Source organism: Mus musculus, chromosome X (assembly GCF_000001635.26).
Source record: "Mus musculus strain C57BL/6J chromosome X, GRCm38.p6 C57BL/6J".
Lineage (NCBI taxonomy): Eukaryota > Metazoa > Chordata > Mammalia > Rodentia > Muridae > Mus > Mus musculus.
Window position 1 is genome coordinate 138,777,829 of NC_000086.7, and position 27,790 is coordinate 138,805,618.

Here is a 27,790-nt window from a genome sequence, read left to right on the forward strand (position 1 = left end):
GATTTGTAATGAAGAATTTTAGCCAGGTCCAGTGTGTTAAACACCCCTTATGGCTTAACAGTTGTGCTATTCCTTGAGATACTTTTAATGTTCTTAAAAATGTACATCAATTTTCAAGGGAAAAAATAACAATTTTATGGAGGAGTGTAAAATTACACCTTTGATCCTTCCTCTTATGTTTTCAAATAACTGGACATTTATTATATGAAATTAGACAATGGTTTTCATCACAGAAGTTATAAAGAATTAGTCAAATAAAAACTGAGCTTCTTATCTTGTGAAGAAGAGTATTTCTTTCCATCATAATACTCTCTAGAAGAGGCACAAAGAGAAAGGAACTCCTTGTATCTGGTGAGGTAACTAATAACTAACTTCAAAACTCAATTTGCTGTAGTTTGCATAGCCTTCAGAAATCATTATTTGAACTTATTCCATGAATAGAGTGTATCTTTGCAATCTCCCTTTCTGACTCTGTCTTCTTGGGTTTGTGGCCACAGGAAAGGAAAGATTCTATTCACATGGAACAATTCAAGGCAAACTCTAAAACACATGCAAAATCAAATGAAGATCACTCTCCAGTTACCATTGCGTAAACATAGGTGTATGGTTGATTTGCACAGGTACATAAAGAGTGACATCCTCCCCCTGACTCCTACTTCAGATTAGACCCTACTATAAGGGAACTTACTCAAAGACAGCCCAGATAATGTCTATATTTCTTTTATTCCCCTTGCCTCTCTTCCTTTGTCCTCATCACAATGATCATGAAATGCTCTCTTCTGGACATGAGGTTGCCCTTGTAACAATGAACTTACAGTAGCTGCAATAGCCCACACAGGGCCTGCATAAGACCAACACACCTCTGAACATTCAGTCATGGATAGAGAAAATCCTCATGGAGCCCTGCTCTTCCCTGGGGAGCTACCGACTGCTGATACATTTTGTGGAAAGGGGAGTGTTATCTTCAGTGACATCACCACATCATTCTAGCATGCTTCAGTAGCTAACTCCAATCCCAAACTCCAAAGGACAATCTCAGTTACACCAACTAGGTCACAAGGTAAAAGCAAAAGCACATGAAAGAGCAAGGAAGATTGGTAGGAAGGAGGGGTGAGCAGGAGTGGATTGAAATGACAGTGTAGAAAGTGTGATCAGAGACTATTACATCCATGTGTTAAAGAATACAATTACCATTTAAGAATGAATAAGTAAATACCTTTTTTATAAAAACATATGAATGAAAGAAGGAAATAGCATGAATTGAAAGGCACTGACTTACTATTCTCCCCCTGCCTAATGTATTTGTTGTAACTCACAAAACACATTTAATTCAGCAAAAATAAAATCAATTAAAACACACAGAATGAAGAAAATTGAGCTATCAAAAAATCAGGCAAGAACCATTGGAATGTGCTTATATATCTTGCATGTGCTATCAGGAATATATATATATATATATATATATATATATATATATATATATATATATATATATCAGGAATGTGCTAGTTCCTGTAAAGAAATAAGTTTGACAACTGATTTCTGAAACATGTCCTGTCCTCTGATGTCAATATGTGTCCTATTGCATATGTACACACACATGAATGCACTCATGCAAGCATGTGCACAGGCACATACGCCCACACTCATACACGAGAGAGAGAGAGAGAGAGAGAGAGAGAGAGAGAGAGAGAGAGAGACAGAGACAGAGACAGAGACAGAGACAGACAGACAGACAGACAGAGACAGACAGAGACGGACAGAGACAGAGACACAGAGAGAAATTAATATGAAATATAAGATTATTAAAGAGCATAACATGTATTTGTTAAAGGTAACATGGAAGAGTGGTGAGGATCTTTGGCTCTAAAGTCTTACTCTAAATATCTAAATATATGCATGATATTTATGATCTTGAACAAATTGTTTAACCCTTTTTACATCTGTGTGCTCATTTGTAAACTGGTAGTAACAACACGTTTCTGTGAGAATAAAAATGAACAAAGTCCACTAAGGGCCTTGTTTGTTTATGTTTGTTGTAAAAATCATATGAAGCAGAGCACACCTAAACTGTCAAATCTCTATGGCCATATGAAAATATGATGTAGAGAAAAGAAATAGGTGAGTGTACACTAGGAGAGATTGAAGTTCATTTCATGTTACATGTGAGACATGAACTAGATCTTGGTGTCTGCAGCTTGAAGGTGGCATTGGTAAGAGATAAAGTAATTGTCAATCACGTAGGCTACAACTCATAGCATACTGAATAGTGACACTACAGATATTTGCAGTGAGAGGAAATTCAAAGTCCAAAAGAACCATTACAAAACTTTGCAAAATCAATAAAGTCACAAAAATATGATCAGCAATCTGTGGATAGCTTTATATTTCATTTTTCTCAACTGGACATTGAACTTCAATACTTCTATTTTCTAAAGGATAAAAGGATCTTTGTGGGATTATTTTAAGCATTAGTTTCTCAAAGATAGTCTGCAGAGAGCAGGTGAGATTCACCAAAGTGAATGGTACCTATGTTAAAACTTTGACACATTTTATTTTTGTTTTTATTTTTGAAGATTTTCTGAAGGTTTCCATAGCCACAGTTTAGATCATACCATCATGTCCAGAAAAAACACATCAGTGTTTTCTTCAGCCACCATGTAATCCCTGGATCAGTCTTCAGATGCACACTGAGACATGCAGCAGTTTTATTGATGCGTTTCTCCTGCAGACTTGTATAGCAGGATTTGATGAGCAAGATGTTTGTAGCACCAGAAATTGTGATCTTATCAGTATGGCATTCAAGACTACTTTTGATGAGGCAAAAGGTAGACAGCAAAGAAAGAAAAGACTTCTGTTTCCAATCAAACATTTTCAAATGACAAAGGGAGCGTCTTTCAGAAAAAGCAATGTTTATCTAGTGTTCTGTGTTTACTGCAATTCTATATAGGCTGACTCTGAGAGAAATCTAGATTTCTAGGTCAATACAAGGAATTTTAGGAACTGAAATCATTTTATCTCAAAGCAAGTGAAGTGGTTTGTTCTTTCCTTCTACTTAGCACAACAGAGCAAATAATGTGCATTTAATTTTGAGCTATTAATTTAGTCCAAATGAATTCTTTTGCAACTATACATCCTCTTGAAATCACATACAGAGAGGGAGAAATTTGCTTAATTCAACTCTCATGACATCTCATTTTGCTGAGAATGATTTGGCCTTCCAGACACATTAAGTTACAATCCAAGGACTTTGTCTTTCCCCCAAGAGAGCTTTTCAAAATCCTTTTGTCAAGCTGAGATCTGGAGACCAGTGGGTCAAGGAAAGCAGGCCATAAGCCAAGACCATCAGAGCCAATATAAGCAGCAAAGAGCCAGAGACTAGGAAGGAACAAGGGTTCAAGGCAAAGTAGGTCTCATAGGCAGGAAGCCCACTCTGAAATAAACAGCAGAGATTAGAGAATATAGAGGAACTGAGAGTCCAGAGACATCTAGCCTTGCAAAACAAAACATCGTGGGCTTTGGGATCATGAAGCTAAAGCTAAGAACTACCCTAGGAACAGAGACTTGCATCTCTATTCTTCTGTTCAAATAATCAGCAAGTGCTTTTCTTGTTTTTTGTTTTTTTGTTTTTGTTGTTGTTTTTTAAAGAGGGGTAGAACTACAAGCGAAATAGCTCACCAAACCTGTGATAGTCTAAGATATATCGTTCTAGAACACTTGCTTAAAATGTTCAATTTGGAAGAATGTTGAGAGAAATTCTTAGAATTTCTTAATTGACCCTATCACTTTTTAAAAGAAAACAATTGAAGCTTATTAGGAGAGAGAATCTATGAAACAAAACAGTAACATGGTAGGAAAGCTGAAGCCACAAATTTAGTTTTCAGACACCACTGCCTTTCCCATGATGTACTGTCTAGCCTCTGCCTAGAGCCTTCAGACAGCAGATATGGCTAAGTACTAGAATATTTACTGAGCCCATAGGTCGTTAACCTGACTGGATAAAAGGTTAAAAAAACTAAGCAGGTTACCTACATGAAGGGTAGTTTAAATGGAGGTTCTGGTCGTTTACCCTATTGGAAAAATAATAATAGAAACTTATATTGAGATAGAGACTATGTGGCAATTCATCAGAACAATTCCTGTTAACTCTAAACATCTCATCCTCTACCAAGCATCGCATCACTTGTCACACTGAACCAGTTGTAAACCAAAGCCAACCCATGACACATAAGTGTGAAAACTGTTCTTTTTCATCTTCGGTTGAAACTCTGCCATGCTACTTCCCTATAGTATTAACAAGAAAAGATTCCCTTTGCTCTTTGTCATCCTCAAAAATGAGCTCTTGAAAACACACACACACACACACACACACACACACACACACGGGGGAGGGGGGAGAAAGGTACTTACTTACCTTGTGCTCTGTTCTCTGTATGCCATCCCTCCCATGTCTTTCTAGCTCCTGTTCTCTCTCTCTCCCTCTGATTAATAATTATTATTATTTAAAATATCAATATATTTTTCCAGGTCTTCTTCATTCCCAGGTCAATTAATTCCCAGGTATTTACTTTCCTTCATCATCGAATGTTGTTTCCTGGGCAGTGAATACCATGTTATGCTCACTATCAAATATAATCCAAAATGTAGCTCAGTGGTTTTAGCTTCTAATTTAAATTTAGAGAATTTTGAGTAAAGGGCCCCTCTTTGAGAAAGACAAGGTTTTAGAAAAAGGCAGCATAAGATCACTGTGGTAGTTGGAAACATCTTTTCTAGATGCATACTAATTGGAAGGCAAATTTTGTCTCTAGTCCATTAAACACTGCTACGGATTAAAACAAGTGAATTATAAATGATGGATTCTTTCTTCTGATTTTAACTTTGACCTCAGTAAAGCCAGTCAATTTCTTTCTGGCCTTGTTCTAAACCTTAATAACCCATTAAGTCGATTTCAGACTGGAATCTCAGAGTAAGCAAAGATACAAACATTTTCACCATTGTATTTTTGGTTCCAAATAGGTACTTAACCTGTGATGACTGGTAGGAAAAGCTAAAGAAAGGAATAAAAAGTCAACATAATTGGATGCTCTCAGCCATCATTGTACTGAGCACAGGGTCCCTAACGGAGGCGCTAGAGAAAGGACCAAAGGAGCTGAAGGGGTTTTCTTCCCCATAGGAGGAACAACAATATGAACCAACCAGACCCCACCCCAGATCTCCCAGGGACTAAACCACCAACCAAAGAGTACACAAGGAGGGACTCAAGGCTCCAGCTGCATATGTAGCAGAGGATGGCCTTGTGAAACATCCATGGGAGGAGAGGCCCTTGTCCTTGTGAAGGCTTGATGTTCCAGTATAGGGGAATGCCAGGGCCAGGAAGAGGGAGTGGGTGGGTTGGTGACCTGGGGGGGGTGGTGGAGGGTATGGGCAGATACAGAGACACAGGAGTATGTACTCACAAGCACATTCATATGCATACATGCTCAGAGGTGGGAAAGAAACATAATTTTGTTATCAAAATAGGACATTGTGTTTTCGTTCATTTCAGCGGGGAAACCTCATAAATGCTTACAATATCCTTGGATTCGTTTTCTTTTCTTAAATTAATTTACTATCAGTTTAACTGTTTTGCTGTTCTGGGACCAGAACACATGGGCCCTTGCACATGATAAGAAGGAATTTTCAACCGAGTTATATCTACAGCCAATATTTGCCTTCTTAATTACTTTGGAAAGATGGCATGAACTGTAAGATACTTTAAATGAGACATTCCCCACTTAAAAAATTGTGAGTCTGCCCTTTATCTCCCCATGAAAATAAAACAGACTTGATTACATAGAGAAAGTGACATTTTTACTAAGAAAATTCTTAAATATACCTTACAGCCTAAGGTATTATCCCTCCGTGCTCTGTGTCTCCTGTCACTAACTGATTAAACTGCAGCATGTAGTTCAGGACACTCTCCCCAGTGCACAGAAGAGATGTGTGCTCTGACTGTGAATTCCCTTCATGGGAAATGAATAAACCTCTTGAAATGGACAAACTTGCCGGGCGGTGGTGGCACATGCCTTTAATCCCAGCACTTGGGAGGCAGAGGCAGGTGGATTTCTGAGTTCGAGGCCAGCCTGGTCTACAGAGTGAGTTCCAGGACAGCCAGGGCTATACAGAGAAACCCTGTCTCAGAAACAAAACAAAACAAAACAAAACAAAACATAGAAAGGGACAAACTTGCATGCATAAAGCCCAGTGGGAAATTGACAAGCTTTTATGTTGACATCATGACTACCCTCTTCCCCTTTTCATCTTATCTCGTAAAAGCCAAATCTAAGTGTGATCCCGGAGAAGAAAGGATGATCTCTGTTTATGGTAGCAGCAAGAGGAAGAGGAGGTTGTTTAACAACTTCCTGAGAATGAAATAAATAAAATTCACATCATTCTGGCTGATGTTACCCAATTTACACATTCCTATGGTATCTATATAGACACAATCGCAGCATAGTAGGCTTAATTGGTATGCTAAAGGCAAAGATCCTGTTGTAGCCACTGGAAAATTCTACTTTAAAACAAGTTCATGTGTACTTCAAGTTTCAAAGCAAGTAAGGCAAGTGTGAGGTTTTGGGAAAGAAAAGCTAACTCAAAACCAGTACGCATGACAACCAGATGTGGGCCTGAAGAGTCTCAGAGTTCTGCACATGATATATATAGATAGATATAGATATAGATATAGATATAGATATAGATATAGATATAGATATAGATATAGATATAGATATAGATATAGATATCTTTAATCATGTTTAACAGTCCAGTCCTTATCTTTCTCCCAGTCCACCCTCCAACAGTTCCTGATCCCATTCCTTCTCCCGCATCTTCAAGAGGATGCCCCCTCCTCTACACCCCACCCTGTCAAGCCTTCCCAGTCCCTGGGTCCTCAAGTCTCTCGAGGTGCATATTCTCTCACTGAGGCCAGACCAGGCACTCCTCTGCTGTATATGTGTCAGGGGCCTTGTACCAGCTAGTGTATGCTGCCTGGTTGGTGGCTCAGTGTCTGAGAAATCCTGGGACACATGATATTTTTAAAAAGTGTAGAACTAGATGCTCAGATATCCTGCAATTCTTGAAAATCCATAAACTGCAGACAGTACTAGAAAAATCTCCTCATTGTTTCAGGAAATTCACACTGAACACAGAGCCATAACTGTGAACTGACAGATATATTCTAGAGATACTGGGTCTGAAAAGCATGCAGATGGAATTAAGATTCATTTAGCTTATATGTGAACAACTCTGAGGAAAAAGGTAAAAACAGAAAGAAAAAAAAACTTGCCAAGCAAGCAATATGAAAAGAGGCAAGCTTGGAAGTGCTCAGAGGGGATTCCATTATAGTTCTCAGTACTCAAGGTGCTCAGTAAAAAGAATCACAAACACAGACAAAAACAGCTATGCAATTAGAAACCATACCAAAAAAAAAAAGGCTAGCTGCCATGAGTGCATGAGTGTGCTTCCATTCACATAGATGAAAAAAGACTCAGTTCACGAAATAGGCATAAGAGAACAATCTGAGAAGCATTAAAAAGACTTTAAACAGTGTTTAAAGATAAAACAAATAATGTAGAAAAATGTGTCCAAGAAAGATCAATGATGGTTGCTGTGGCCAACATAAAAAAAAAAAAAATGTCCAGAGATTGGGGACATCTATACTAAACAGCAAGTTGTTGCCCTTGAGAAATTCTTAGAAAGTCCGTGGTACTCTGGAAATCAGTCTGGCGGTTCCTCAGAAAATTGGACATAGTACTACCGGAGGATCCAGCAATACCTCTCCTGGGCATATATCCAGAAGATGTCCCAACCTTTAAGAAGGACACATGCTCCACTATGTTCATAGCAGCCTTATTTATAATAGCTGGAAGCTGGAAAGAACCCAGATGCCTCTCAATAGAGGAATGGATACAGAAAATGTGGTACATTTACATAATGGAGTACTACTCAGCTATTAAAAACAATGAATTTATGAAATTCCTAGCCAAATGGATGGACCTGGAGGGCATCATCCTGAGTGAGGTAACACATTCACAAAGGAACTCACACAATATGTACTCATTGATAAGTGGATATTAGCCCAAAACCTAGGATACCCAAGATATAAGATACAATTTGCGAAACACATGAAACTCAAGAAGAACGACAACCAAAGTGTGGACACTGTGCCCCTCCTTAGAATTGGGAACAAAACACCCATGGAAGGAGTTACAGAGACAAAGTTTGGAGCTGAGACGAAAGGATGGACCATGTAGAGACTGCCATATCCAGGGATCCACCCCATAATCAGCTTCCAAACGCTGACACCATTGCCCACACTAGCAAGATTTTATCGAAAGGACCCAGATGTAGCTGTCTCTTGTGAGACTATGCCGGGGCCTAGCAAACACAGAAGTGGATGCTCACAGTCAGCTATTGGATGGATCACAGGGCTCCCAATGGAGGAGCTAGAGAAAGTACCCAAGGAGCTAAAGGGATCTGCAACCCTATAGGTGGGACAACATTATGAACTAACCAGTACCCCGGAGCTCTTGACTCTAGCTGCATATGTATCAAAAGATGGCCTAGTCGGCCATCACTGGAAAGAGAGGCCCATTGGACACGCAAACTCTATATGCCCTAGTACAGGGGAACACCAGGGCCAAAATAAATGGGAATGAGTGGGTAGGGAAGTGGGGGGAGGGTATGGGGGCTTTTGGGATAGCATTGGAAATGTAATTGAGGAAAATATGTAATAAAAAAAAATGAAAGTCCGTGGTAGAGGAAGATATTCAGATGTATGGAAAATAAAATTCCTTTTCTATTTCCCCTTGCTTGCAGTTTTCTCATACCTGCTAAGTCAATCTTGGGATCTTTAAAAGCTCTTCGAGAAATAATTATATGGATTTGAAATGCAAAATAAAATCTCTTATCCATGTCATCGAAGCATATCAGTCACACACCCGATGCTCTAAAATTCATTTAGCATCTTACTTTAAACTTTCTCATTAATATCAATGAAGACATAGACCAAGACTCATATTTGTTCTTCATTGGTTTTTCATTGCAGAAAGAGATTTTATGAATAACAATTCTCCAAAGAAATGAAAGTGTTCTCTGAGAATCTACTGACTATACAACACTCACAATAAAAATATTTCATTTATTCTCATCATAATTTGTCAGTTGTGTTTTCTGTTTTATTATCAGTAAAGTATATAATAAATGTATGTGTTACATGCATATTTATTTTTAACATACCAGTTGTTAAATATTTATCAGCAAACTGCTGATGTGTATCTTTGTTTTTCTGAACAGTGTGTAATAAGATGTTGATTCCATCATTCTCCAACTGCTCTACTTTTCTTTCTACTTATTTACAAACACCCACTCCCCATTCCCCACGGGCACAGGAACACTGCCTTCACTACGTTCATCACAAACTTCTTTGTATTTTAATTTCCTTATGTGAAAATCTCCTTTGAAATCCCCAAGCTTCGTGGGCTTAGAATCAAGCAGAACAATTGCAATGGTTCAATCTCCAAAAGAGTGGAGATTGGAAGTCAGGGGAGGGAGAAGTCAGGGGATGAGAGGCATGAAAGAAAGAAAGGGAGGAGCAAGAAAAGAGAATCTTGGACTTGGGTTCTAATGCTAAAGGCAATTCAGTAGTATATAAATATTTGTGCTACCGCTTCAGACACATTTCTCCTGAGTCCATCGTTATCTTGAATGCATCTATTTCAGGACAAAAATCTAGCAAAGTAATAGTTGCAAAAATAATAAAGCTGGTTATGATTTCTAGATTTTCAAAGTCTCAAGGCAACCTTTCAAATGTTGATTTTCAGAGAGCGCTTTAAGAAACAAAATTGAAGCAATGCTGAGCAAAGGATAAGCAAGCCAGTCCATGTACTCCACTTTCAAAAACCAAACCAAACCAAACCAAACCAAACCAAACCAAACCAAACCAAACCAAACCAAACCAAACCAACAAGAACAAACCACTTAACTTAGTACTGACAAAGTTCTTTTTACATGATAGACTTTTAAAAGATCAGATGCAAATGTGAGTTGACTATTTCTACTAATTAGACACAGAGTTACAGAGTGACTTTCAAACTCTATGGAGACAAAACAATACAGTAGCTAACAGAAGCTACTCCTAGCTACGATTTGTCACATAGGGTGGGTGTCACAGATACCTAGAGAAATTCCATTTAAAATCAATTTCCCATCAATGCAGAAAGCCTTCTCATGCCTCTTAGAAGAGGAGTATCTCCTCTCTAGCACATACTCAACATAACTATTTGATAAAAGGTCCCTAGGGAGCTCTCCTTTGAATGTGGCAGATGATGGCTGAACAGTTTTACTGTTTCAGGCCATCAACATAGGATTAAGGATATTTACCAAGCACAGTAAAAAATAAACTTCTGAAATATCTATCTCTTGTGTTTATTTAACAAGGATCTTTCTGATGGGAAGAGAAGAATTACAAGATAAATTGCCAGTACTTTGGATGCAGTGTCAAGGGAAAGGGCAGACACTGTAATTTTTGCTGGACCACTTCAAGAAGCCCCCTTTTTACACACTGCAATAATTTTCTTCATTAAAAATCTTGCCAGTAATAGGCACCTACACATTTTTTTAAAAAGACATTTTAACATATGTTTTTCAACATAGTGAAAAAGAAAAATAACCAATATATATTTGTATAGTGGAAGTTTCAGTGATTAGAATCCCTAAAAATAAAGCTTATCACAATCTGTTAATTTTTCTGTGATCTGGTTTATTGTTCCTTCAATGTCATGAGAGTGAAAGGCAGAAAGATATAGGAAAGTGAAAACCTGTTCAGGTTTAGAAAACTTAAAATCTTTTCAGGTAAATTATATATATTCTAAATACAAGAAAAATTACAAGAAAATATTGAAAATATATTGTTCTACAGATGCTCATAAATAAAAAAAACACAAGATTGACATGATCAAAATGAAAATATATCTGTCTCAACACAGTTTTCAGACTCCTCCTGAAATTTAATTTCTTCATAGAAATTAAAAAACACTCAGAAAGAGGTGTAGAGAGGAGAGAAAACACAGAGATGTATAGTCACCCTCTTGCTTTTTAATTCCACCTGGGCACTCACCAACTCAGTCCTTCACTTCTGGAAAGATCTCATGAATGTTATGAGAAATAATGATGGCCAACTGTTGAGGTATTCCGTAGTCTTCACAACAATTTTTGGTTTAGTCAACCCCGAAATTTAAAAATCATTCTGTATCATTTTTCTTAAAGTAGATTATAATAGGAAGAAACAAACTAAAGCTTATACAATCTTAATAGCAAGTGTTTTCACACTTTTCAAGAACTAAATTATGCTCTTAAATAATTTTAATTTTAAAAGCAAGCCCATGTAAGGGATACTCTCAAAAAGGAAAAATAATTAGGCATGATTTTTATTCTTTAACTTGAGTTCTTGGGAGAGGTATGGTATCATTAAAATATTATAAAGTAATAATTTATTTACTTTTTCAGTTTTAATATTAGCTTAAAATTTTATATGATTTCCCAAAAGTCCTCATAATAACTTTTTTTCTCACATGCAAGAACTGTTGGAAAATAGGCCACCTCTGAGTTTGCCTATGTATGTTAACTGGCATCCTTGTCTCTCAATAAAAAAAGGGAAGGTATTTTCTAATTTATAATTTTTTCTCTTTCTCAGGTAAACCTCTGAACATCCCTTGCAAAGCTTTCTTTGGATTCAGTGGGGAGTCTGGACCAATGATCTACTGGATGAAAGGCGAGAAGTTTATTGAAGAACTGGCAGGTCACATTAGAGAAGGTGAAATAAGGTACAGAAGTCAGCTTGTTGATTTTTATTTGCTGTCTTTGTGTTTGATCAGTAAACCATGCTCATTGAAACTACCAACCATTCCATTCTCTAATATCTGATATGTTGGAGAGACCAAGAGTTATACCTTCTTTTAAAATGCACATTGGGGAAAAAAGGCTTATTTGCAAGTGTCTAATACTCTTTTTTGAGGTTCTTGGAAGATGCCATCAAAAATCTAATGATCCTCTCAAAGCTGTTGAAGCAGATTTCATCATGTTTCCAAGCTTAGCTCACTGTTTCTATGCCAGTAATTAGCAAGGCTTTAAACTTTGCAGGTGACATCTCAGTTTGCTGGGCAAATCTCTATTTACTACTTGGGGATCAAACAACCTTTGCATGTCATAACTGTAAAGCTGTAGTAGTAGTAGTAGTAGTAGTAGTAGTAGTAGTAGTAGTAGTAGTAGTAGTAGTAGTAGTAGAAATCTGATACTTGGCCAAAATGACTGTTGATTCTCCAAGTTTATTTTCTGAAACATACTGAACTTTCTGTGTAACACTTCCTTCAATGTTTCCATTTTTTCTATTATTGTTATACCATCTTGGTGTGTAACTATCAGTTCAGTTCATTTGCTTTGTGTTTTTAGACTAACTTTATCTTTTATTTTTGAGATTATAATATAATTACATCACTTCACCTTCCCTTTCCTGCATCCAAATCCTACCAAAACCTCTCCTTGCTCTCTTTCAAATCCATGGCCTCTACTTTTCAGTAATTCTTTCTTGATGTATCTATGCATATGAACATATATATTCCTAAATACATAAATATAACCTGCTCATTTTGTATAATGTTACTTGTATGTACATTTTCAGGGCTGGGCATTTTGTATTGGATAACTAACTGCTGTGCTTTTCCCTGAGGAAGACTATTTCTCTCATTCTCAGCACCCTTTGCCACTTGTAGCCCTTTGTGTAGGACTGGGCCCTCCTGGGCTTTCCCCCATCCACTTTATCATGTTTAATCCTTGGGCATCTCCTGTTTGGGAAGTCATATTGGTGAAACTTTATGGGTGTAGCTTCTGATCCTTAGGAGATACAATCTCACAGCAAACTCTGTTTCCACGTCTCTTAATAATCTTTCCACCTTGTCTTCTACACTGTTCCCCAAACCTTAGTTGTGTAAGTTGTTTTGTAGATTTATCGTTTGATTGGTTCTGCTACTCTGTAATCATTTTTGTCTGTTGCAAAGAGAAGTTTCTTTGGTTCAGGACAAGGACTATGCTTATCTTTGGTTATAAAGACAAAAATTCATAACACAAGTTAGGAGTTGGGCTGGTGTCTTAGGGTTTCATTGCTATGCAAAGACATGGTAACCAAGGTAACTCTTACAAAGAACAACATTTAATTGGGGCTGGCTTACAGGTTCAGACGTCTAGGCCATTATCATCATGACAGGAAGCAAGGCAATGGGCAGGCAGACATAGTGCTAGAGATGCTGAGAGTTCTACATCTTGATCTGAAGGCAACCAGGAAGAGAGATTGTCTTTTGCAGGCAGCCAGGAGGATCTCTCTTCTACACAGGGTGGAGCTTGAACATAGGAATTCTCCAAGGCCTGCCTACACAATGACACACTTCTTCCAAGGCCACATCTATTCCAATAAGCCCACACCTCCTAATAGTGCCACTAGTCATGGGCCTAGAATATTTAAATCACTATAGCTAGCGTAAGCTTCTCATTTGTGCAATAAAAATACACATATTCTTTCAGTCTGGTATATAATGGATACTGATAGGTGTAGGCACACTTTTCCTTTATTCTCATCAAGAATCATGAAGTAGGAATCAATATAATTTTTCAAAGAACTTGTGTTAATATGTACTTTCATGTATTTGTTTTCTGAGACAGAGTTTTGTTTTGTTGTTCAGACTGGTCTTAGAATTCCTATAATCAAGGGATCCTCCCACTACAGTCCCACCAAATAGATAAAACTATAGGCATATGTGCATCATGATTGACTCAAGTTTTCTTGAGTATATATTATAGCACTGTGCATAAAAAGCATACTATATAATATTCAACAAAATTGATATTGTTATGATTTGTATATGCTTGGCTCAGGGAGTGGCACTATTAGAAGGTGTGGCCCTGTTTGAGTAGGTGTGTCACTGTGGGTGCAGGCTTTAAGATACTCATCCTAGCTGCCTGGAAATCAGTATTCTGCTAGCAGCATTCAGATGAAGAGCAGAACTCTTAGCTCCTCCTGTACCATGCCTGCCTGAATGTTGTCATGTTCCCTCCTTGATGATACTGGACTGATACTCTGAACATGTAAGCCAGTCCAAATAAATTTATCCTTATAAAAGAGGCTTGGTCATGATGTCTGTTCACAGCAGTAAAACCCTAAGTCAAATATAATCTTTAATTACCCCTTTGACAGTCAATGTTCATGTGTATACTCAATAATTCTAACCTATAGATTATTTTAGGGCCTATAATCTCTAAAACCATCTTTGAAAGTAGTAGCATCATCCTGAGTGAGGTAACCCAATCACAAAGGAACTCACACAATATATACTCACTGATAAGTGGATATTAGCCCAGAAACTTAGGATACCCAAGATATAAGATACAATTTGCTAAACGCATGAAACTCAAGAAGAATGAAGACCAAAGTGTGAACACTTTGCCCCTTCTTAGAATTGAGAACAAAACACCCATGGAAGGAGTTACAGAGACAAAGTTTGGAGCTGTGATGAAAGGATGGAACATCTAGAGACTGCCATATCCAGGGACCCATCCCATAATCAGAATCCAAAGGCTGACTAGCAAGATTTTGCTGAAAGGACCCTGATATAGCTGTCTCTTGTGAGACTATGCCGGTGCCTAGCAAACACAGAAGTGGATGCTCACAGTCAGCTATTGGATGGATTACAGGGCCCCCAATGGAGGATCTAGAGAAAGTATCCAAGAGGCTAAAGTTAATCCTTAAATGCTTAAACATAGTATACTAGATGGTGCAGCACTATAACTTCTAGGTGTTTACGTAACACAAATCAAAGCATATAACCACATAAGAATATGCATAGTAATGTTGGTAGCAACATTCTCATGAGTGAAAAGTGGGAAAAAATCTAAATGTCTATCAAGTATGGGATAGAAACATAAAATGTAGTATACCTACACAGTTGAATATTATTTTTTGTAAGAAAGTTAGAAGTACTGGCATGTACTAATATCATGAACAGTCCTGAAAACATCTGTAAAAATAAGCTGGTGGCAAAAGAGCACATATTGTGTAATTTCATTTGTAAGAAATTTCTAGAGATGGCAAATCTACAGAGTTGTAAAGTTGATTCCTGACTGTCTAAGACTGGTGTGGATAGATGCTGTAAGTGGTGCTTAGAGTCATATTGAATAGTTGCTACATTTTGCAATTGTTGCCAAATCCAACTTATACACTTTCAATTGTATAGTTCAGTGGGGTTTTTGTAACTTCATAATATTGTAAAACCACTACCATTATCTACTGCAAGTATTTTTTCAAGATTCCAAAATAAAATCCTGGACTAGGGCTTCTTTTTGACAAAATGAAAGTATTCTAGAGAGCCCTAGAGAGATGGCTCAGTGGTTAAGAGAACTGGCTGCTCTTTCAGAGGTTCCAGGATCAACTAAAAGCACACACATGACAGCAACCTAATATCTGTGACTCCAATTCCAGGTGATCCAGCACCTTCACGTAGACATACAATACAGCAAAGCATCAATATACATTAAATAAATAAATACACATATAAATACATATTTCTATACATAAATCATGATTGCCCATATAAAACATTATAAAACAATGAAATATAGTCCTTCAATGGGAAAATCATCTTTATTTGAATTTTATCTCAATAAAGCCACTTGAAGAGTATTTCGAGGTATGGTATTCTACAGCTAAGGCTAGCATTGAATTCCTGGTCCTTCCTAGTGCTGATACTTTCAGTCATGGACTACCCCAACAGAGTTTTTGATAAAGCTATTTTCTTTATGTCATTTTCTAGGTTTTTTTTTTATCATCTCTTTGAGAATTATCTACAGTGTGTTTTCATCGTACTCATTCTTTCCCCCCAACTCCTCTCTTAGTTGCCCCCTTTTCCTACCCACCAAAATCTGTGTCCTCTACAATGTCTTTCATTTTGATTGTGTTGGTGGCCTAGCGTAGCATAATTCTACAGAAAACAGTGATTCTAAAGTCCTTGAACTTGAAGCTTTCTGTTAGTACAATTATATTAGTAAACTTTAGTGATTTATTTGTAGCATATATAATTGAACTTACTTTATGTCATTTTATAATAATCAAGCTTAAAATTATTATCACTATATCTACTTTAGAGTGTACCACTATTCACTTCTTTTCGGAGTAAGAAACTGTCCATCAAAAGGACATGTGTTAAATATATTTGTACCTACTTTAGTTCCTAATTGCATTTCTTTTATCCTAAAGCTTCGAGTTTGTTTTCTTCAGCAAGAATAGCAATTATATGAACCCAAAGTAATTACCTCCCCTTTCTAGGATATGACTGAGTGAATTTTTAAAAATAAACAGTTTTATTGGTTTATAATTGACAGGCAATAAACAACACACAATTTAAGGTTTACAATCCATACAAGCTGATTGATGTATGCATATGCTTGCAAAACACTTGCCATAAAGAACTTATCACCCCTTGTTTCCTGGTGCCTCTTTGAAATCCTTTCCACAACACTAATCTTCTTGCCACTATAAATCAGTCCACATTTTGTAATTTTATATAAATAGAATAATATAGCAGATATGCTGTGTGTTTGGATTATTTTATTTGGCAAGTTGATTAGGCATGGGTTATGTGCATAAATAGCTCTTTCTCTTATTATCAATGAGTACTGCTATGTCAAGATATCATATAAGAGTTTGACTGTCCACTTATCTGTTGCTTGTATTTGAGTTGTGTCTAATTTGGAATCAGTAAAGATGATATGAACTTTAATATACAGATGCCCATAAACAACTATACTTCATTTTTGCTTAGTTAAATATCTAGATACGAAGTAGACAAATCATATATAAAGTGTACACTTACAGTTTCACTTAATTTTCAAATATTTTAAACTATATTTCAGTGCAACTTATGGAAAATTTATTTTTAATTGTTCATCTTCATATATGACATGCATTTAGTATTTTTCAGTATGGTATTCTGTTAATTAGATAATTTAATTGAACACATTCATTGAATCAAAGAGCAAAAACATTAAGGCTAAGAATGTCTTCCTAATTTGCAGAGTAATTTAGCTTTGATGCAAATGTTAGGATCTAGGCTTATTGTTACAAACCACTCTACATACCAGTCTGGGAATATTTTTTTAAGGACACACAGATATACACAGAAATAATAAAAACATATAAATTGTGTTTCAAAACAGATTTAAACATGAAATAAATAAACCAAAAAATGTATAAAAGTTTATATGGTATATAGTTATTAGTATTGATTACATTGTTAAAATACCCATGTATTTAATATATTTTAAAATACATATTACTTTGAATTTAATACCACCTCTACTTTAGGTTTTCTAGTTTTGACTCACAATGAAAAGTAATATGCAACAGACAAATGAAATTTTTGGAAAATAGTAAATGGACTCACAATTGCTAATAGTACAGAGAGCTGGGGAGGGTTCAACAAATGACAAGCACATTCCAATATTTGAACCAAAATTTGTCATGGCTTCTTCCCGTTTTCGTCTGCATCCTACTGTGCTCTCACTATCCCTTAAAACACCTGTGTGAGAAAGTTCAATGCTGCTATGAAAGTTGATTTGATGTAGTAGTAGTAGTAGTAGTAGTAGTAGTAGTAGTAGTAATTGTTGTTGTTGTTGTAGTCAAAACCAAGTCATAGCTGGGCAGTGGTAGCACAAGTCTTTAATCCCAGCATTCCAGAGGTAGAGGCAGGCAGGTGACTGTGAGGTCTAGGCCAGCCTGGTCTAAAAGAGAGTTCCAGGATAGCCAGGGCTGTTACACAGAGAAACCCTGTCTCAAAAAAGCAACAAACAAACAAACAACAACAAAACCTGGTTATAGTTGGCCAGGCCCATTAACCTCATCTGTGCACAGTTACTTTAGAAAAATTGTAAATTATGAGTCATTTTTCTGCATTTTGAGATATAAATCTATTATACAAAATTATTTTCCTAATGACATGGGAGCCACCTTTTTGTGCTTTTAACAGAGTCTCTCTGTGCAGTTTTGGCTGTCCTGGATTTCTGTGTGACTGGGCTGTGTTGAACTCAGAACTCCTCCTGCTTCTGCCTCCTACATGCCTGAATTAATGGTGAGAACCTCTACACTTTTATTGTCCTCTCTTTTTAGGGAGGAAGATATAATTTCAACATTTTCCCTCCCCTTCCCTCCCTCTAAACCTTCTCATGTGCCCATCCCTGCTCTCCTTCAAATCCATGCCCTCTTTTCTCATTAATTGTTCTTGTATATCTATGTACACATGTCTCCCAGAATATAACCTGCTTATGATTCTTATAATGTTACTTGTATGTATATTCCCAAGACTGATCATTTGGCACTGGACCACCAATGTGTGTGTCCCTGGGAAAGAGCACCTCTCCTGCTCCCAGCTTTCCTCAGTTTGCCTAAAGTGTTTCATGAAGGCCTGAGGTTTAGTGGGCTTTTCCCTACCCAATTTGACCTGTCCATTGCTGTTGGCCTTAGGAATCTTTTTAATATTGAAATATTTATTAGGAAAATACAGTATTAGCATTCTTATTGCCTCAAATGTCTATCATGTCTAAGTGCTGGAAAACTTTGGACTCTTCTAGAAAATATGATTTATTTGTTTGGCAAACAAGCTTAATATTTCTCAAAACTTTTGGACAGAAAATTTGTAAATATATTGCAGATAATTCCTAATTATCTTAACCAAATTTCTCCCATTTTATTAATGACTTCTGTTTCTATATTTATTAGAACATGAATTAAAATCAATGCATACCCATTAACTAAGATCCATTTTTCAATTTGGATCTCCTTAGCTTTTGCTGACCTCTCTTTGTCCAGGATTAACTTTTAAGACAGATGCCTAGTTACATTGACATGTAGTTACGCCATTTTCAAAAGAAAAGCTGCTGTTCTCTAGAGCTGGTAGAAGATAAAACATGCAAACATGAAGTGAAGCCAGAGCACAGCCAGAGCCACTCTAGTAGGTGTTAAGCGAGTCAGCCATCAGGGTCTTGAAAAATGCTGTTGTTTCTTTGATTTGATTGTATTTTCTTCCTTTAGTTTCTCAGAACACCCTACTAAAAGGTTTTTGTTTTGTTTTGTTTTGTTGTGTTGTGTTGTGTTTTGTTTTGTTTTTTTAAGGAGAAATACATAACTTACTTGCACTGGTGGAAAGTTGCAGAGTGTTTGTTTTGAAATTTTTACAAAACCCACTAGCTAAATAGAGACACCTTTAGAGAAATAAAAAACAAAGAGGCAGGGGTTCCTGGCCAAGATAAACACATAGCCAGCCATTTTGTAATATTAATTGTGTGATCTGTGATTTATTTAGGAGCTTGTGTGTGTTCCAGCATTCCTTCAGGCTATGGACACTTATGCTAACATAGGAATTAATTACTAGACTCTGTCTTCTAGCCTCCAAAGTCAAGAAACATACAGGATTTTTTTTTTACAGAGTGTAGCAGTTTGGGACAAATTACACAGTTTAATAAAGAATGATGATAATATAATTACTAGAACCCAGAGATGATCTGAGCTCTCCTATGACCCACAGATTTTCTCCAGTGGGCATACCTCTACATACAAAATGCTAAAATTTTAATTAGAGGGTTTCTTTTACAGGCATTTCTATAAATAAAGCTGACTTCTAGATACATGTTTTCCTCCCAGGTTGTCTTTCTTTCTTCAGATAATCATAATAAACTATTTTAAAGTGTGTAATTTATAAGCAACAGAAATATTTGTCACCATCATGAGGGTCAAGAAAGGTGAGATCAAGGTACCATCAGATTTGGGGCCTGCTGTGGTCCTGTTCTTCAAAAGAGGCATCCTCAGTGTGTCTTCACATAACAGAAGGGGCAAAGTAGCTTTCTTTTATCCCTTTCATAAAAGCACTAATTCTATTCATGAGAGCAAGGCCTTCATGACTAAAGCCAATTCCAAGTGCCCAATTGTTAACACTAATGTATTTGGTATTCTTAATATATGAGTTTTGAAAGAGAGACACAAACATATAGATTATATAAAGGGCATTCTAATTGGCTAAATTTTAATCATGTTGTAGTTCTTGAGCTGTATGTGCATTATCAACAGTGCATTACCTGGAAGTATAATGATGATTGTTAGAGATTGGGAAGTGGAAAGGGAAAGGCTAATCTATTTGCTTAGTGTGTGCTATTTATGTGTATAGAGCTGATGTATGAAACTCCATTAACATTTCAATTACTACTTATTAATCTTCTTAAAGTTCATTGTAAAGTAAATATAACAGAAAGTGTAACTAAGGAGTCATCAGGCAATTGACAAATGAAGAGCCAGCCCTTCTGCCTAGACTCTCATTTCCTGGGCCTGGAGGCAGCTTTGGCTTATGAGTATGTATTGCAACTTGTAACATCTTTCCCAAAGAAGAGGAAGGCATAAGATTCAGGAGGGTGAAGATACCTGAGGGACAGGACTAGAGGGAAGAAATGGATGATGAAAATAATGTAGTTCTGTTTCAATTAAAAACATTTTAAAAACAAATAAAATAAAATATGCTACCTAGATAAAATACTCTGATATTTACTGTCACAGGATGGCCAATGATAAATGTTCCTTGATCTTCAGGAAGTGCAACCTCTGAACACAGCAATTTTCCAGTGGCTTGTCCAGTCTTTGAGTGCAAATCCTGCCAAGGTTTCAGGACTCTTCTTGTTTGCTTTAAGGGTCACTTTCATTCCTGATGTTTCCTAACACCTCCTGATTTGCACATATTCTGTATAATTTCACTTTAAGAAAGGATAGGTGTAGCTTTTCCATGTCTCTGGGATTGCTAAAATAAAAACTGATCCACAAGAAAATCTGAATCCATAATGACGTATCTAAATCACACTTGCCAGCCTGTCCCAGACAATTACACCAAAACTCTTCTACTGGCTATGTAAGATGTAATTTGTAGAAGTGGTGAGATTTTCATGTGTGCCCTGTAGTTTTCTTTAGATATTCTGTGATATGAAATGATTCCAAGAAATCTCCTCCAAAATTCAGCATGTCTTTTCAGATAATTCAAATAATCATTAGAAGAGAATCAATCCGGGCTCTTACTGTGAAGGGCTTTATAATTTCTATAAGCCTGCGAAAGCTGAATGAAAACTTTTTTCAAATTAGAAATAAAGAATTCACAGGAAGGGCTAGCCTTTGAGGATGAGCATCTTAGAAAGTCTTCTTCAATTGTGCGTGCGTTCATGAATTCCTTTAAGTTAATATTCAAGATTCAAAAATTAAATATATGTATATATTAATACTTTATATAATAATTAATAATAATATATACAAATTTGCTACTGAGGTATATATTCCACGTTAGTAGTAAAAATTCCAGATAACATTGACACAATCTTATTAAACAAAAAGAGGAAAAGACTTTAAAAATTCCTCAGGGATGTAAGTTGTATCTAATTGGTTAAAGAGTCTGGATGAATTTCATAATTGCTTTCCTCCAATAGAGAATAATCTTCTATTATGAATCTCACTCAAAGAATTGCTCTACCAATTACAAATGTGTTCTCCTCTGGCAACACTATAAAACAATTTACCAAAATTTTTATAATTGTTGGCCTCCAAACACATATTCAATCTCTCTTCAGGTTTATCAGAAACACTTCTTAAAATGCAAATAATTTCATTTCCGCTCAGTTCATGAAAGGCTACAAAGTGAATATAGACTTCGATTGCTTTGAGTATTGATTTCTTCCCTCTTGCTTTTAGTTCCTTCTTGCCTTCTTGTCGTGCCTGGAAGTTAACATGTTCTCTATGGATGAATGAATGTGATACTCTAACAAAAGAGAAAATAGATATAAATTAAAATATTTTATCCTTAAAGTGACTATTGAGAAGCTACCAAATAACCTATTATGAACACACACTTCTCGTCCAGTAAGATAAGTACTTACAGCCAAACCTGATGATGCAGGTCCATATGATGAAGAGAACACTGATATCCACAAGTTATCCTCTGACCTCCAAAATGCTCTGGGACATGCATGTCCGCACATACAACAAAAAAGCATACGCAAGTTTTAAAAATAAACTTTTCTGACAAAACCATAGCGACATGTATATTTCCTCATACAACACTTATGTGTCACTAAATGAAAGGAGTATATTCCGAGAAGTGTTTTGTAAGGCAATCACATACTATGTGGATATCAGCATATATACATGCAGAGATTATGTTGCAAGTAGTTGTCGCACTAGGGGGACAGGGTCATATATGTATCCATCATTTATCCAAATGTCTTTATGTCACTGGTGCCTATGTAGAGGAAATAACTAGAGTCCCAGAGCAAACGACAGACTCTGTTCTGGCAACTTCACACACATTTTGTCAGTGCCTTTAAGCACTCCACATATGCTTGATCTTCCCAGAGTTAGGCTTCAAAAGGAGTCTCTTTACTCACTCTGCCCAGCTACCAGACGAAGGAACATGAATCAGTCATTTTCTTTTGATTGAAATAAATCGAAAATCATAACACCGCTATATATGAAAGTATATTTTATAAATCACACAAAAGCTTCGATAGAAAATAAAGCTTTTATAGGCAGCATGGTTTTTAGCCTAGGTCAGCCTTAATTGCCATTAATCTGAAAACTGTCATTTCTCTGAAATATCATTTTTTGAAGGAGGAATGGCATTCACTATTCACATTTCCACATTGAGTTTTAACCTTGATACATACATAAAATATTTAAAGTCCATCTAAGACCTATTGATTAACTTCTCTTCATTTGCTGAGTGTACTTTAGACACCCCAGCCTCAACCCTATTTAGTCTTGGATTGTAGGTTTTGCTGGAAAAGAATTACGATATTAATAACAACAATACTGTTTCCCGTTTTATAAAATTCGGAATATTGCAAAACCATTTGACATTCTAAATCACATTTGGAGTCCCATGGTAGTCAGCTGAACTAAACAGCATTCTCCTTACTTGGCAACTAAAGAAACAAAGGTTTAGAGATAAGGTAAGCGCTTCCCTTCAGCTGTTTACAAGTACAATTCGCCTAGATTGAACTCATAAAACCATATCTCTCAAGAATCCTCTGTTGTCCAGAATGTTCTGGAGCATTCCACATATGGGCTGCAGAGAGACAAAACTTTCCCGGGACTGAAAGAGTGAAAGTCAGTATGGAGTGAGAATAAGCAACCTGCCATTAATCAGGGTGGGAGGACAGACAGATAAAGCCAGCTGCAAAGTTAACAGAAAACACTGCTTCTCCCAGGGTCATGTAGCAGTTGTAAAATGCCAGAAGGAACCGTCCTCCCTTGAGTGATTACTGCTTCCCTACCAATGATGCCCAGATCTGCTTTGTTATCAACATTTACTACTAAGTATACCCAATAGGTAAGCTACCCTTACTTCCTGACAAAATGCAAGCCCAAGTTAATTCCCCTTCTCTTATGCTACTCCAGAAACCAACCCAGCAATTACCAATTCTTCCCTCTGACCTCCTCAGATTTTTTTTAAATCTTAATGTTATACTTTTTAAAATCAAAGATCAGTTGACAGCTGCTGGACTGCCTCTCCTCAATGTATTGAGTCAATAAATCTGGTCTTGTCAGACTACAGACTTGATGCTGGTCTTGGACTAACAAGGTTTTAATAGGGGAAAAAAAGGGAACACATCACATCAAAAGAGAGATTTATTCAATTAAAAGGTTTTTTTAAGCATACCTCCTATCTTTCATATTCTCAGTCATCATCTCTGGACAATGATTGCTAATAATTCAGAATAATAACCCAGATACTCTGCATGATACTAAGACATCAAAGGAAGACTCAATTTGGTTGAAGGGAGTATTTACAGTGAATGAAAATTGGATTTAAACATTATAGTACTATTTACCTCAATTAAGAAACCAACACAGTTTTTTATTTAAATCCCAGGTGTACAGAAAATTCAGTTAGCCTTAATTCCCAGCCCTGTCCAATTCAATTAACCAACACTTGGCTAATAATTCATTGCATCTATGTTCTTTATCTAAATGCTATGTTGCCATTCCCTTCCAGAGCGCTTCTTTTAGGTTTTGCTCTTTAGGTGAGCAGACAACAGACATCTACAGGAATAGTACAGTTACCAGTCTCACCTCATTGCTTACTTATAAATTCAGAGTCCCAAGTTTATAATGCTTCAGACTATGATTTCAAAATAACAACATGGAGGGTCTAGGGGATTTGCGGAGAGGAAACTAGGAAAGGGGATAGCATTTGAAATGTAAATGAACAAAACCTCTAAAAAAAGATAAATAAACGAATGCACACATGCTTGTTCAAAAAACCCAAAAAAGAAAGATCTTATTTGAATGTTATTTCCTTTAGTAGGCTACAATGTATGTTATTAATTTGAGTATTTTAATATGCACATTTCACATAAAACTGTACAATGCATAATAGCTTGAATAAAAGTATCTGTAAAGGCCAGGCTTGGTGGCGTACACCTTTAATCCCCACACTCAGGAGGCAGAGGCGGGTGGATTTCTGAGTTTGAAGCCAGTCTGGTCTACAGAGTGAGTTCCAGGACAGCCAGGGCTACACAGAGAAACCCTGTCTTGAAAAACTTGAAAAAAAAAAACAAAAAGAAAACAAAAACAAAAACAAAACAGAAGTATCTGTAACATAGACACAACACAAAAGAGAGTTAATCGCGAATACCTGAAGTTCTACTCTTGCTTGTAAACAAAATAGTGTTTCTTTTAGTGTTCATGTGTATTGTTATATTGCACATATTAGACCATATTATAACTATGTTTTTGAGAAGAAAACAAGACTGTTTCACACAATAAATGTGATGTTCTAAATGTGAAAAATAACAACAACAACAACAACAACAAAATAATAAAAACATACACATCTTTAGTAGAACCTGCTTCCAATTCTGCTCTTTTGCCAGCCTGGTGGTAAATAGTATGATAACTTGATGTGCTGAGCAGTACCATCAAGCTGCAGTTCCAATTCAACCACACAATCACCAGGGCATAGCTAATTATTTGTGCACAGGACTGTGGCATGGCCTAAGTGTGTAGGTCCAAGGACAATTGGTAGAAGGAAAATCTTTCCTCCCATCTTGTTGATGTAGGGTCTTGCTTCTTGTTGTCATACTCCCAGACTAGTGAGTCTGCCAGCTTCTAAATGATTTTTCTCTGCTTTCCATCTCACCGGAAAGGGCAGAGATTACAGATGTATACCTCTGCATCAGGGTTTTTTTTTTTTTTTATGGGTTAAAGGAATTAAGCTCAAGTCATTGGTTTTTGTAACAAGTGCTTTTACCTACTAAGCTATTCTATTGGTCCCAACTCTTTACTCTCTGGACATTATAGTACTTGTGGAGTAACAGAGTTCATGATATGGGTGTGCAATAAAGCAAACAGACTACAATATTCACTACAATATTCAATGCAGCATTTCAATAAATGACTAAGAACGCTACTTCTACTGGAAGAAACTTAAAAGTACTTGGGACTTTTTCCCAGTAAAACACAGACGTCATACAATTTCCATGTGCTATTGTCACCTAGACCTGTGAAAGACATCAAAATTTTATAGATATTAAACTATCTTATATAAAATGGCAGAGTTAAATGTATATATACTACATATTTCTCATATACTTTGAATTTATTTTAAGAAAAATAATAAATTTTATACATATTGATGGTATAGATATAATGATTCAATACAGGTATATATTATGATTCAATATAGGTATATACATCAATTTAATAAACATATCCTCTTAAGTATTTATCACTTCTTAATGATAAAAATTTTCAAATTCTTCTACACTTTGAAGTGTATTCTTATTGTTGTCTATAATCACTTTATTCTATAGTGACATACTGAAACTACTTATATCTATCACAATTATGTATGTAACTTAGTATTGCTTGGACATGTCCTGAGTTTTCCCCAAATCTGATAATCATTATTTTTCTCTCAATCTCTATGAAATCAAAACAAAAGGACCGGAAGAGATGGTTCAGTAGTTAACAGAAGTGCTTGCTACTCCTCCAGAGGACTGAGGTTGAGCTCCCAGCACCCACATGGAGGGTAACAACCATGTGTAACTCCAGTTCCAGAGACTCTGAGTCCCTGTTCTGGCCTCCACAGACACTGCTTGCACATGGTTTAGATGCATAGAGGCAGGCAAAAGATTCATACACATAAAAAAATTCTAAATATAAGAGAAATCACACAGAAATCATCATTTCCTTATTCCTAAAATCACCCCGATTTATTTATTATACCCAGTACAATGTAAATGCTCTACACAAGGTTGCTATACTACATGAATCATAGAAAGATCACAATAAAAATCTTACATGTTTAAGACTGGGACTATTATTTTCAAATATTTTAAATCTTTGGCTTAATCTGTAAATATAGAACCCACAGATAAGGACAGATCACAATTTTTATTATTTTAGCTTTCCCCTTCCATTCATTTCTATAGCTAAACATACTTAAGGGAATTCAATGAAAGATAGTGAAAAATAGCTTGAAACAGTGTTGCTCATCACAATTCTAGGAATGTGGCATTTTAATGTTTAATGTCACTGATTGTAGCAAATAAAACTCATATAACATCTTACTAGCATTTTACACATACATTCAAAATTTACATTTAAGGAGTTAATTTGCAGAACTCAATGAAAAGCAGAGTTTCTCCTTTATCCCGTCCAATAATCAGTCCCATATTTGTACATTTGTTAACTTTGACATATCCTTATCATATAAAGGCTGCCGTATACAACAGCACGTATTCCTGGTACTTTTCACTACACATACTTCAAAAACTGTAAAGGTATGTGTTATCTTCAGTATAGCACTGTGCAGAATACTTTCATTACCCTAAGAAGCTTCTCTGTCCCACGTATTTGTCTCTTTCCGTCCAAATCAGGAGTACGAAGATCTTTGCACTGTAAATAATTGCCTTTTCTAAAACATTGTACAGTCAGAATCCAACATCAGGTAGCTTTTGTTTTCAATCTTTTTGTTTAGCTTGTTTTCACATCACACAGCACATAGCTCTTATTTCAGATTGGCTTTTTTTAAATTATGTATATGCATTTGGGGGTTTTCTTTGAAATTCCATGGTATTGTACCATATAAAACAAAAGACATCATATCCTACTTATTCACTGTATTTTAACCAGGTTCTCTTGGTGTCACTGGCACTGTGCTAAGTACTAATGATAAAAATGTAAGGCTAAATAATGCCACATATGGGCATGCCTGAACTTGTTTAGGACTATTTATGGCATTTATTTAATCATTTTACTATTTTTGTAGAGAACTTGTACATCTCATATAAGATTTAGACTGAATTTATTATGAAATTATTCATATATTTCCTTATATTTTTAAAAGCTTCTAAAACAACTTCTCTGTGATTGAATTTAGGTACAACAGTGCTGGCTGACCTATAAAACTGGGGTGTTTTGAGTATTGGTTTGGAGTGGTACTTAGGAATCTCTTATGTAGCTCAGGCCGGCCTGTAGCTTCCTGTCCTCCTGCCTCTGTCTCCCAACTGCCGGAGTTGCTGTTGTATCCCATCACTCTTGTTCTTATGAAACATTTTGGAAAGACAAAGGTAAATGAGTTTTTAAGCATATTTGAATAGCTATGTACTATGTATTATAAAGTGAGCA

The 27,790-nt window shown here is 36.3% G+C and overlaps 1 protein-coding gene across 1 annotated transcript in view; it reads left to right on the plus strand.

Annotated features, from left to right (window-relative positions):
- Positions 1-27,790, plus strand: part of Il1rapl2 (interleukin 1 receptor accessory protein-like 2) — a 1,278,324-nt gene that overhangs the window by 1,207,075 nt on the left and 43,459 nt on the right. The window contains exon 7 of the mRNA NM_030688.2: positions 11,732-11,861. Coding sequence (NP_109613.1) covers positions 11,732-11,861 — 130 coding nt within the window. The remainder of the gene's footprint in view (positions 1-11,731; positions 11,862-27,790) is intronic.